This window comes from Callithrix jacchus, chromosome 4 (genome assembly GCF_049354715.1).
Source record: "Callithrix jacchus isolate 240 chromosome 4, calJac240_pri, whole genome shotgun sequence".
In the NCBI taxonomy this organism is placed as follows: Eukaryota; Metazoa; Chordata; class Mammalia; order Primates; family Cebidae; genus Callithrix; species Callithrix jacchus.
This window is the reverse complement of record NC_133505.1, coordinates 69,233,036-69,247,316: the sequence shown is the minus strand read 5'-3', so window position 1 is coordinate 69,247,316 and position 14,281 is coordinate 69,233,036. Positions and strand designations below refer to the sequence as shown.

At 34.5% G+C, this 14,281-nt stretch overlaps 1 protein-coding gene across 1 annotated transcript in view; it reads left to right on the top strand.

The window, feature by feature from the left end:
* EYS (EGF-like photoreceptor maintenance factor) overlaps window positions 1-14,281 on the top strand; it is a 1,911,700-nt gene that overhangs the window by 1,590,765 nt on the left and 306,654 nt on the right. The window contains exon 31 of the mRNA XM_035296026.3: window positions 132-240. Coding sequence (XP_035151917.3) covers window positions 132-240 — 109 coding nt within the window. The remainder of the gene's footprint in view (window positions 1-131; window positions 241-14,281) is intronic.

Genomic DNA, 14,281 nt, shown 5'->3' with positions numbered 1-14,281 from the left:
TGGAGCTATATTTCAGGATTGTTGCAATCCAGAAAGTACCTCTCTTAAGAAGTACTTACTATCCACGTGTGAAGTTATCCCTTTCTTGCCAATAACACAGATAATAATGGCCTCTTCTGTTTTATGTTTAGCTACACAATGCCTGTTGGCAGTCCTGGAGTTATTTGTATGATTGAAATGACTGCAGATGGAAAATCTCCAGCACAGAAGAAAGACACAAAGATTTCCCATGCCTCTCAGGTAGGTATGCAGATATCCAGTTTCAAACACTAATTGTACCCTCAGTATTTCAAAAAAGTATTTTTTTATGTTACTAAGCAGTAATCATTGGTTTTGAAGAACATCTTTATTTCTGCCTTCATTTCATTATTTATCCAGTCTACATTCAGGAGCCAGTTGTTCAGTTTCCATGAAGTTGTATGGTTTTGAGTTAGTTTCTTAATCCTGAGTTCTAATCCTATTGCCCTGTGGTCTGAGAGACTGTTATGATTTCCTTTCTTTTGCATTTGCCAAGGAGTGATTTACTTCCAATTATGTGGTCAATTTTAGAGTAAGTGTGATGTGGTGCCGAGAAGAATGTATATTCTGTGGATTTGCAGTTAAGAGTTCTGTAAATGTCTATTAAGTTTGCCTGGTCCAAATCTGCATTCAGGTCCTGAATTTCCTTGTTGATTTTCTGTCTCATTGATCTGTCTAATATTGACAGTGGAGTGTTAAAGTCTCCCACTATTTTTCTGTGGGAGTCTAAGTCTCTGTGTAGGTCATTAAGGACTTACATGATGTATCTAGGTGCTCCTGTATTGGGTGCATATATACTTAGGATAGTTAGTTCTTTTTGTTGTATTGATCCTTTTACCATTATGTAATATCCTTTTTTGTCTTTTTTGATTTTTGTTGGTTAAAAGTCCATTTTATCAGAGACTAGAATTGCCACCCCTGCTTTTGTTTGCTGTCCATTTCCTTGGTAAATCTTCTTCCATCCCTTCATTTTGAGTCTATGTGTGTCTTTGTATGTGAGATGGGTTTCCTGAATACAGCACACCAATGGTTCTTGTCTTTTTATCCAATTTGCCAGTCTGTGCCTTTTGATTGGGACATTTAGTCCATTTACATTTAATAATGTTATGTGTGAACTTGATCCTACAATTTTATTACTGGTTGGTTGTTTTGCCCTTTAGTTGGCATGATTTCTTCATTGCATCATTGGTCTTTACCATTTGGTTCTTTTTTGCAGTGGTTGGTACTGGTTTTTCCTTTCTGTGTTTAGTTAGTGCTTCCTTCAGGAGCTCTTACAGGGTGAGTGTGGTAATGACAAAAGATGTTCTTCAAAACTAACAAGAACAAAAACACAATGTACCAGAATCTCTGAGACACATTCAAAGCAGTGTCTAGAAGGAAATTCATAGCAATAAATGCCCACATGAGAAACAAGGAACAGTCTAAAATTGACACCCTATCATCAAAATTGAAAGAGTTACAGGAGCAAGATAAAAAAAATGCAGAAGCTAGCAGAAGACGAGAAATAACTAAGATCAGAGCAGAACGGAAGGAGATAGAAACACAAAAACCCTTCAAAATATCAACAAATTCCGGAAGTGATTTTTTGAAAAGATCAACAAATAGATATACCGCTAGCCAGTCTATTAAAAAAGAAAACAGAGAAGAATCAAATAGATGGCAATTAAAAAACGATTAAGGGGACATCACCAGTGATTCCACAGAAATACAAACTACTATCAGAGATTACTACAAACAACTCTATGCACACAAACAGGTAAATCTGGAAGAAATGGATAAATTCCTGGAAACTTGTACTCTTCCAGGACTGAACCAGGAAAAAGTTGAATCCCTAAATAGACAAATAACAAGGGCTGAAGTTGAGGCAGCAATTAATAGCCTACCAACTAAAAAAAGCCCAGGCCCAGACGGGTTTACAGCCAAATTCTACCAGAGTTACAAAGAGGAGCTGGTACCATTCCTTCTGAAACTATTCCAAAAAATACAAAAAGAATCCTCCCCATCTGATTTTATAAGACCAACACCAAAACCGGGCAGAGACATAACTAAACAAGAAAACTCCAGGCTAATATCCATGATGAACATCGATGCAAATCTTCAATAAAATACTGGAAAGCTGATTGCAACAGCAAATCAAAATGCTTATTCATCATGATCAAGTAGGCTTCATCCCGGACATGCAAGGCTGGTTCAACATATGCAAGTCTATAAATGTAATCCATCACATAAACAGAACCAAAGACAAAAACCATGTGATTATCTCAATAGATGCAGAAAGCGCCTTCAACAAAATTCAAAAGGCCTTTATGCTAAAAACCCTCAATAAACTAGGCATCGATGGTACGTATCATAAAATAATAAAAGCCATTTATGACAAACCCACAGCCAGTATCATACTGAATGGGCAAAAACTGGAAGCATTCCCTTTGAAATCTGGCACAAGGCAAGGATGTCCTCTCTCACCACTTCTATTCAATATAATATTAGAAGTTCTAGCCAGGGCAATCAGGCAAGAGAAGGAAATAAAGGGTATTCAAATAGGAAGAGAGGAAGTCAAATTGTCTCTATTCACAGATCACATGACTGTATATTTAGAAGACCCCATCATCTCAGCCCCAAATCTCCTGAAGCTGATAAGCAACTTCAGCAAAGCCTCAGGATACAAAATCAATGTGCAGAAATCACAAGCATTTCAATACACCAATACCAGACAAACAGGGAGCCAAACCAAAAGTGAACTCCCATTCACAATTGCTACAAAGAGAATAAAATACCTAGGAATACAATTACAAAGGATATAAAGGACCTCTTCGAGGAGAACTACAAACCACTGCTCAAGGAAATAAGAGAGGACAAAAACAGATGGAAAAACATTTCATGCTCATGGTTAGGAAGAATCAACATCATGAAAATGGCCAGTACTGCCCCAAGTAAGTTACAGATTCAACTTTATCCCCATCAAGCTACAATGAACCTCTTCACAGAACTGGAAAAAAAAAACACTTCAAACTTCATATGTAACCAAAAGAGAGCCCACATAGCCCAAAAAAAGCCCTAAATAAAAAGAATAAAGCTGGAGGCATCATGCTGCCTAATCAAACTATTCTATAAGGCCACAGTAATCAAAACAGCATGGTACTGGTAACAGAACAGAGACATAGACCAATGGAACAGAACAGAGGCCTCAGAAGCAACACCACACATCTACAATCATCTGATCGCTGACAAACCTGACAAAAACAAGCAATGGGGAAAGTATTCCCTGTTTAATAAATGATGTTGTGAAACTGGCTAGCAATGTGCAGAAAGCAGAAACAGAATCCTTTTCTGATACCTTACATTAAAATTAACTCCAGATGGATTCAAGACCTAAACGTAAGACCTAACACTACAAAAACCCTAGAAGAAAATCTAGGCAAAACCACTTAGGACATAGGACATAGACATAGGCATAGGCAATGGCTAAAACATCAAAAGCAATGGCAACAAAAGCCAAAATAGATGGATCTAATTAAACTCCAGATCTTCTGCACAACAAAAGAAACAATCATTAGAGTGAACCAGCAACCAACAGAATGGGAAAAAACTTTTGCAATCTATCCATCTGACAAAGGGCTAATATCCAGAATCTACAAAGAACTAAAACAGATTTACAAGAAAAAAAAACAAACCCATTCAAAAGTGGGAAAAGGATATGAACAGACACTTTACAAAAGAAGACACTGATGAGGCCTACAAACATATTTTAAAAATGCTCATCATCACTGGTCGTTAGAGAAGTGCAAATCAAAACCACATTAAGATACCATCTCACACCAGTTAGAATGGTGAGCATTAAAAAATCTGGAGACAATAGATGCTGGAGAGGATGTGGAGAAATAGGAACACTTTTACACTGTTGGTAGGAGTGTAAATTAGTTCAACCATTGTGGAAGACAGTGTGGCAATTCCTCAAGGACCTAGAAATAGAAATACCATTTGACCCAGCAATTCCATTACTGAGTATATATCCAAAGAATTATAAATCATTCTATTATAAAGACACATGCACATGTATGTTCATTGCAGCACTGTTTACAATAGCAAAGACCTGGAACCAACCCAAATGTCCATTATCCATAGACTGGTTAAAGAAAATGTGGCACATATACACCCCAGAATACTACACAGGATAAAAAAATGATGAGTTCATGTCCTTCATAGGGACGTGGATGAATCTGGAAAACATCATTTTCAGCAAACTGACACAAGAACAGAAAACCAAACACTGCATGTTCTCTCTTATAGGCGGGTGTTGAACAATTAGAACACGTGGACACAGGGGAGCATCATACACTGCCGTCAGTAGGGGGTGGCTAGGGGAGGGACAGTTGGGTGGGGAGGATGGGGAGGGATAATGAGGAGAGAAATACCATATATAGGTGATGTGGGGATGAAGGCAGCAAACCACCTTGCCATGTATGTACCTATGCAACAATCCTGCATGATCTGCACATGTACCCCAGAACCTAAAGTACAATTTTAATAAAAGCAGTAATCTTATTCCTTAATTGAACAGATTCCATGTAAAAACTCTCAACAAAGCACCAGAAAATTCAACTTATACTTTAGGGATAAATATATTTAATGTTGCCTGTTACTATAAAAGTATCATCAAATTTAACAATAAACTGTTTTCCACTCGCACTTTGGATTTAATATATTGTGCTTAGTTTAAAAAAAAAAAAAACAGCTCCAGTGTGGGGAAACATTAGCAAATACAACAATTTGTTTTAAAAACTTATGGTTTTATAGGATATGATAGTACTTTTGCTGTTAGGGGAAAAAAAAAGGTCATTCCCAGTCTTCCAGATCTGAAGTAGCCAGAAAATTTCTCTTAGAAACATCAAATGAGTCTAAATTAAAAGAAGAGAGAATGTCTGTCCTTCCGGAGACAGGGAAATTTGCTGAATTCTTTCAGTTTTAATGATGTGGTTGGTTACATGCTTCTTAATCTAACTTTATTGCAATACATAAGTTAAAGAATTCCTGGTTCATTTGATCATCATTGAGAATTAATCTGTATAATTAGAGCTCTAATGTTGGTAGACATTAATGTTGCCACTATGCACTGCCTTAATGAATTGGAAATTTCATTTTATTTCCATTTATTTTATATTGTCTCTTTTGAGTATATATTTAGGCTTCCAAAAGAAGCACATAATAACATATAACATTTGAATAAGCATATTATATTTTCCAAATTATGGCCTTAAATATTATCTCATTTAATATCTGCAAGAACCCTAAAAAGGTAGAATGATTATCTCTTTTCTGCAGCTGAGGGATACTGAGTATCTTATTTGCCCAGAATTTTACAGTAAGAAGAAAGGAGACTTGACCTCAGGCTCGGTTGCCCAGCGCTTTTGTGTTCCTTTATAATGCACCATACTGCTCTTCATTTGCTACTGTAGCCGACTCAAAATTGTTCAAGTAGGTTGTTAGGGTAGGAATAAAATTGTTTTTTTGTTTTAAAACATAAAACAGATGTTTTTTGTGAACAAATAAATTGTGAATCCCGAGAGGGCCACATATTTAGATTCAAGACATGAAATAGTCAAGCAGTAAAATACATATGAATCACTTATAGTGAAATATGTCAAGCATGCAGTATGACTATATCTTTACTAACTCCTTATAATCACCCATTTTTTATACTGAAAGTTCTGTTTTCTTATGACTAGCATAAAATATTCTATATTAACTTTTACATTAATGAATCACATTTTTAACAAAATTCTGTAAGTGCTTAATAAATATTTTTGTTGTTGAAAATGATAAATATGGCATATTTATAGCATCTTTGACAAATCAGTCACCTTGCTCTATAGGCTGATCAAATGGAATAGGGATCAGAACACCCCAATGTTCACATGCACACATACAGACTAACACAGAGGAGAAGAATTTATTATTTCAGTGGAAAATCGTCTGGATAATTTTAGAGTGGTAAAGACAGAATGCATGTAGGCAGTCTAAAGCCTCAGTGACTGCTCCTTGCTGCAACTACAGGAGCTGTCACATGCTTTTATAACTTGCTGCCTCCATAAGTTCAGCCCAACTCAAGTGCTCCTAAGCCTGGGTGAATCAGTGCTTTCTAACAGTGTTAGCCCCACAGCCCTATATGTTCACTATTGTGGAAGCTATGTGTGGTTAGATTCTCTCAGATGCATTTCAGTCCCAGAGTTATGGTATATTACGGCCTCCAGGGGCCAATCACTATGGTATATGCCCTCTTTTCTCCAAGTCCTGGCAGGATCTTGTCTGAGAAAGAATACCTAAAGGTGGCTTCCAGTTGTGAATTATACCTGTTGCTACTGCCTTTTCCTCTATTATTAAGTGGGAGGAAGATGGAGGTTTGTGGAACAAGGATACAAGAACTGAAATTTTTGCCAGCTGAAGCTATTTAGCTTTAAGAGTCATGGACTTTGGCACAAAATATCAGAATGTGTTCCAGCCCTGCCTCTACTCATTATAACTTAGTAGAGATTGTTAAGTATATTCAAAGAATCATTATATGCAAAATAGTATTTTTCAGTGCATAAACCCAAAACAAAGCCAGAGTAAAACCAAAGAAGTTAAATCTCAAATGTGATATTCTAGGTTGGATAAGGAAAAAAAAAAAAAAAAAAAAACACCTATATTAATTTGGAGGTCTTTTTGGTAATTTTGAAAGTAAAAAGTAAAAATTTATTCTTAATACTACTAATAATAGCTAAAGTATATAATGCTATGTCCCAGACACTGTTCTAAGCACTTTTCATATTTTAAATTATTTAATAATTACCAAAATATGAAGTAAATACTATTATTATCTCCAAATACAGAGGAGGAAAATTAAAGCACAAAGAGGCTGAGTGTTCTGTCCAAGATCACACAGCTATTTAGGGATTCAAACCCAGACACTCTCACTAGATAGACCATGCTTTTAACCAAAACTATGTGGTCTTACACATTTTATATGATGTTTCCCTTTTTTTTATTTCTAATCTGATTCTTTGTTTTGTTTTGTTTTTTTGTTTTACTTTAAGTTCTGGGACACATGCTGAACACAATATATGATGTTTTATTTTATTCTATTGCAACTATTACTAAGCACACAAAAGTTGATGTGTACAGTAGATTACTGTACCCAGAAGTGGTATTGCTAGATCAGATGGTAGTTCTATTTTTTTTTTTTTTAGAAACCCCATACTGTTTTCCATAGTGGCTGCATCATCTTACATCCTGACTAACAGTGCTCATAAATTTCCATTTCTCCACATCCTCACCAAGACTTGTTATTTTCTAGGTTGAATAATGGCCATCATAACAAATATGATGAGATATTTCATTGTGGTTTTGATATGCATTTCCCTGATGATTGGAGATGGTGAGCATCTTTTCACATACCTGTTGGCCATCTGTGTGTCTTATTTGGAAAAATGTCTACTCAAATCTTTTGCCTATTTTTTAATTAGGTTATATTGGGGTCTTGTTTGCCTGTTTTGTGTGCTTGCTCATTGCTATTAAGCTGTGTAAATTACTAATATGTTTCGGATATTAACCCTTATTAAACATATAGTTTGCAAATATTTTCTCACATTTTGTGTGTTGCCTTTTCACTCTGTTAATTGTTTTCTTTGCTGCACAAAGGCGTTTTAGTTTGACATAGTCCCACTTGCCTATTTTTGCTTTTGTTGCCTGTGCTATTGGTGTCATAGCCAAGAAATCATTGCCAAAACTAATGAAGTATTTTTCTCATGTTTTCTTCTTGGGGTTTTATGGTTTATGGTGTTAAGTTTAAGTCTTTCAACAACTTTGAGTAGATTTTTATGTATAGTGTAAGACAGAGATCGAATTTTTTTTTTTTTTTGGTTTTCAAAATGCTTGCTTTTTAAATGATACCATTACTTCCTTATACAATAAAGGGATTTCAGAAGAAACAAAGGAAAACATACTATTGACTCTCTTATTGATACATTGACAACATCATTATAGAGCTGAACAAATTGATTCCTGAAGATGAGTGGGGTTACCTTCTTGAAAGTAGTTTCCTACTATGTGGAAAATATTATGGAAAGTGGTCGAGTTTTCCTTAGAATGTGAACTTGCCTTAATTCTTTTGTTTTTATAGTCAATATAATGGTCAATAGAATGTTTCCAATCCAAGATGTTCCTGTAGCTTTCCTGTCAGGAACTGCCTTAATGAAAACTAAAGATTTCAAGGCCTCTCAGGGTCTCTCAGTTCCTAGTGGAAAAGAACTGATTTGTGACTAACATATAATTCCTGGGACATTCTTAAAATAATGACAATCCTTGGGAACATGTACTATTTCCTACTTTCATTAGAGTAATTGTTACATAATCAGATCAAACATACTTATCTGTTCCTACTTAAGGTTTGTCGCTTGACTGATGTATTAGAATTTTAATGCCATATAATTATATATTGTAAATTAAAGCAGTGTAGCATACTGGTTGAAAATAGAATATTTCACATTTTATTACATCTTCAGTGACTGTACCACAGTTAAATTCTGAATTTTCTACTGCCTCGAGACATCTTTCAGATATATGCCAAATGCTTGCTTATTTTAAAATGACACTCTTTTGCCAGTTTTCCAAAGACCATTTGTTGAAGACTATTCACTACATGTATTCGTGGCACCCTTTTCAAAGATCATTTGACCATGTGTGCATGAGATTTTTCATAGCCTATTATGTTTCATTGGTTATACATGTCTTTATGCCAGCACCATACAGTTTTGATTACTATAGCTTTGTAATATACTGTGACATTAGAAAGTGGAAACTTCTCCCATTTGGTATTCTTTCTCAAGATTGTTTTGGCCATTTGGAATCTTTTGGTGCCTTGAGTTCCACCATTGTTTTTTCATTTATTGTAAAAATGTCTCCAGAATTTTTGTAGGGATTATATTGAATCTGTAGACTATTTTGGGTAGTATAGACATTTTAGTGATGTTCTGTGAATGTAAAATGTCTTCCTATTTATTTGCACCTTTTTTTCTCTTTCAGGAATGTTTTGTAGTTTTAAATTACACATTTTTTTGCCCTCTTAGTTAACTTCATTCTTATACTATTTTATCCATTCTCATGTAGCATAGATAAAATTGTTTTCTTAATTTACTTCCATGACAGGCAATAGTCTATAGAAATGTTACTGATTTTTATGCTGATTTTTGTATCCTGAAATTTTGCTAAATTTGTTAGCTCTAACAGTTTTTGTGTGTGTGTATGTGTGCATGTATGTCAAATACATCATTGAGGTTTTCTATGCATATTATCATGTCATCTGTGAACAAAGATAATTTTACTTCTTTATTTCTTATTTGCTTATTTGGATGCCTTTTTTTTCTGCCTAATTGCTCCAGCCAGGACTTCTAGTACTATGCCCAATAAAAGCAGTCAGTGGGCATTCTTATCTTGTTCCTCATCTTGGAGGAAAAACTCGAAGTGTTCACCATTGAGTATGACGTATATTCTGTTGAATTAATTTCCTCCTGATCCTAATTTGCTATCTTTTTATGAAAGAGTTCAAACTTTGTAAAACAACTTCTTTTCATTTATTGAGATGATTCTGTGATTTTTATCTTTCAGTTTGTTAATGTAAAGTATTATTACATCACAAGGTGGCAGGAAGAAGGATAAACACAGGAGGAAATACCAAACACTTATAAAACCATCAGATCTTGGGAGAATTCCCTCTTTCACAAGAACAGCATGGGGAAACTATCCCCACAATTAAATTACCTCAATCTGGTCTTTCTTTTGACATGTAGGGATTATGGGAATTAAGGGGATTACAACTCCAGGTGAGATTTTGAGTGGGAACACAAAGCGTAACAATATGAGCATGGAATATATTTTTCTATACTTTCACTTTATGACTCTATGTAAATCTAAAGTCAATCTCTTGTAGGACAAGTTTTCTTGTACCTCCTTTCCTTTCTTGCATTTTTCCTTTTTGACATTATAGTAACATAACTTGATTTCATTTTTTGTTTTTTATATCTTCTATAGATTTTTTATGGTTGCCATGAAGCTTACACAAGTATTTTATAGCTATAGCAATATGTTTTAAGCTGATAACTTCAATCATATACTAAAACTCTATTTCTTTATTGCTCCTACATACACACTTTATGTTATTAATGATAAAACAACCTCATTTTATATTGTATACATGTTAACATATTTTATAATTATAGTTATTTTATACTTTTGCCCTTTAATTTCTAAATTCAAAGGTTAACATGCTATACACCCATGTAACAAACATGAACACGTACCCCCTTTCTCGAAAATAAAAGTTGAAATCTTTAAAAATAATCCAGAATAAAAACCATAAAAATAACAATACAACAACAAAAAATTCCAAATGTTATATACACACCATGATTACAGTATTACAGCATTCTATATTTGTATACATATCTGCCTTTATTAGCAAGCTTTATACTTTCATAAGCTTTTGTGTTGTTGTCTAGTATCCTTCTAGTTCAACTTGAAAAGCTTCCTTTCACATTTCTTGTAAGGAAGATCTAATGATTAAATCCCTCAGTTTTCGTTTATGGTGAAAGTCTTCTTCATTCTTGAAGGACAGTTTTGGTGGCGATAGTATTCTTCGTTTGCAGGTTCCTTTAAAAAATGTTTAAATATATCACTCCTCTCCCTTCTGATGTGCAAGGTTTCTGTGGATGAATCTACTGATAGTCTCATGGGAGCTCCCATTTACATGACAAGTCGCCTTTTTCATGCATCTTTTAAAATTCTGTTTTGGGCTATAATATGTCTCAGAGTGGATGTTTTTAATTTCATTTTAATTGGGGTACTTCAGCTTCTTGATTCTGGGTGTCTTTCTTCCCCATAGTTATGAAGTTTTTATTCATTATTTCTATGAATAAGTTTTTTCTTCTTTCTCTTTTCTCCTTTTGTGACATCCAAGTGACCTGTCTGAATTTTATGATTCTGTCTTCTGACTGACCAATCACGCTGTTGAACTGCTGTAATGAATTTTTTAATTCAGGAATTATAGTTTTCAGCTTCAAAATTTTTCTTTGGCTCCCTTTCACATTTTCTCTCTTTTCAGATATTTTCATTTTGTTCAGCATCACTTTTCTGTCTTCATTGACCATTTTCAAGATGATTACTTAGAATTTTTTGTCATGTAATTCAGATAGCTCTCTTTATAAAGGGTTGTCTCCTGGAGATTTATTTTGTTCCTTTGATTATGTTATGCTTTCCTCTTTCTTCCTTTGCCTTGTAACTTTGTGGTGGAATCCACACATTTAATAAAACATTCACTTCTTCTAGTCTTTTTGGACTGGCTTTTTGTACAGGGACAGACGTTTAGCAATCATTCTGAGAGGTCCTCTCAAATGTTTCCTATGGATATGTTTTCTCTGAACTTGTGCATACAGCCTCCCAATTAAAGTGATTTTCCAGTTTCTTTTTCAGTAGCTCATAATCTCTTACTTTCTTCGGTTTCTGTATATGGTACTACAAGTTCTCTGGATCCGCCCATCTCTCTTATTCTCAGAAGCCCTCAGAGTTCTAGAGCATGCCAAGTCTCATTAGCACTCTTAGTCAAACAAGACAAAAATTAGTCTCTCAGGCAGCCTTCTGAAAAGCCAGAACATTGTGTGCATGATCCACTCTTTTACCCACTCCCTCCTGAGGGATAGCCATCAAGCATACCAGCCTCTGTCTTTTTTACCCTCGGTCCTTTGAAGCAGGAGTAAGTCTCCCAACATTCTTTTGTTCTCAGCAACCCCCCGATATTGAGAGTAAGCCAGGTTCCAACAGCATTCTGAGACAGGTGAGACAGAAACTCATGAGACAAAACCCCCAGAAAGCCATAACACTGGATGCATGCCCCAATTTTTAATCTCCTTAGGGAGAAGATAGAAGGTGAGAATTTTCTCTGATTCCATGCCAAGCCAGGGCAAGAGACTGTGGTGAATGAGCACACATTAGTTCAAACCATCACTTTTTTTCTCAGCAATCCCCACTGTGGTACCCTTTCCTGAATCAAAAAAAAAAAAGCCAATCTGTCAGACAGCTCCCCAAAGAGTCTGCATGCTGGCCATGTTTTAGTCTTTCCTTTCTCTTCTCAAGGAAAAACTGGAAGCTCCAAGTTTTCTCTTCATTATGCCATGCTATGTTGGGGAGGGGACCTAAAATAAATGAATGCCATAAATTTTTCTTACTGCTTTAATACATCTGGCTTCACGATCACCTGACATGTGGGGGCCTCTTAATTGTTTTCTAAATTCCTCACAAAGGGAATCGGTTCATGTATTTTTGTTGCATCTGTGTCTCCACAGGAGGAGGGGCTTCCTATTCTGCCATCTTGCTGACCTATATCTTATTATTTTGCAATTTTTTTATTATTTAATTCCCCCAATTATATTTAATTTCTTTATAGACAAGAGTAATCCCACATAATTTTCTATTTACACTTCCCTAGATCAATGTGTTCAAAAAGTAGCACCTCAGTTTATTGGTTGCTTCTCTAAAGTTTAGTTCTCCCTTCAACAAGCTGAGGAGATATTATTTTGAGAATATTTCCTAGCCTAGAAACCCTTAAGAATCAAATATTAGCTGTGAATTATAGGACCAATTATAACTTCACTCATATTTATCAAATTTTTAAAGAAATAACTTTGTGTGAGCTACTGTCCTATGCACTATGCTATATATATAAAATATAAAAGAATATATTAGAATAATAATATAATATTTATTCTGAAAGGGATCCCCTGTGCTGAATATAGCAAAATATCAAGATTCTAAAGCAGCATAACACAGAGCAAGAGGCCTAAAAGACAACTAAGAGACTGAGGAAAAGCAGGATTGGATTTTATAAAATAGGGTCACTTGTAAAAATCTTGTATGAAACATCCAATTTTCAAGTCATTTCTATGGACTCAGAGAATCCACAGATAATTAGGATGGAGGCTCTGTTTGAAAAATAAATATAAATTAATATAGAAGATATCATATGCTCACAGACTATTATACTTTAGGGGAAATGTTAGAGAAAGAGAGATATCTTTTAACTGCAAAAAATGGGAATTTTGATAAATACTGCTTGTGTTATTTTTTATCCCTTTTTACTTATTTTCTTTCAACAATTTTAAGGAATTTAAGCCTTCTTCACATGTGAAAAGTTATGTCAATAAATCCTTCTGAAATACTTTATCCAACATCTCTTATGCATCTTTATTCCAAAACTAATATTTCTGATTTTTAATTTGTTTGCATACAATTCAGATAATGTTAAAAACCAAATATGGCAGTGGCTCTTAAATAAAAGCCAGTTTATTTCAATTATAAGTCATTATATTCTTAAAGACAAGTACGCTCTGATAATTAATCTTAACCAAAAGTGTATTTATAATCACCGCCTATATTTTATTAACATAAAAGTCATTTAACTTCAGATGCAGAAATGTGAATGTAAAATAAAAGTAAACATTGAATCAAAATGTCATTATAGAAAGATAAGCAGTACTCCAACATGTAAATTTAAATTAAAACAAAAAATAAATATGACAGCTTCTTAGCTACCCTCTCCTTCACCCTGCCAGATTTTAGAATTTTACTTCCCCTTTGCCTATTTTATTTTTTATTCATACCTATTAAAAAAAGAGTAACTATATTCTTCCTTTAAAGAGAAACTCTGAAAGGAAGGGAGTGTTCATTTCACTCTTGTCAGATATGGACTCCTTTTCCCAGATTATCATTGATATTTTTTATTATTTTCATGATTCCTTTTTGATTGTCCATGTCTGTTCTCTGTGCTTTTATCTTGTAACATCATATCTTGATGTCAGACTTTATTCTTCATAGTCTGATTCACAAGGAATTATTAGAAAAGATTTATTTTAAAGACCTGTCTCTTTAGGAATAATTATGCACGCAAAAGTCATCTGTTAGATAATTGAAAGTCTGGGAATAGAAGAAGTCAACCATTTTAATGGTTATCTATGTGCAGCCAACAGCATCTGCTTTTTTAGACATTTCAGGACTCCAGCTAAGCGTGAACCTCACATCAGAAGAAATACAAGAGCCATCTACTTCCATTGCTTGGGTGTTTTTTAATGGTCCAATAAATCATTGATAGCTCTATAGACTTTCCTTTGTATCTTTCTACTGCTGACAGAAAAGGAGGGTATTCTTCTATTCTCTACCAGTTTTTTGCTAAAACAGCACACTT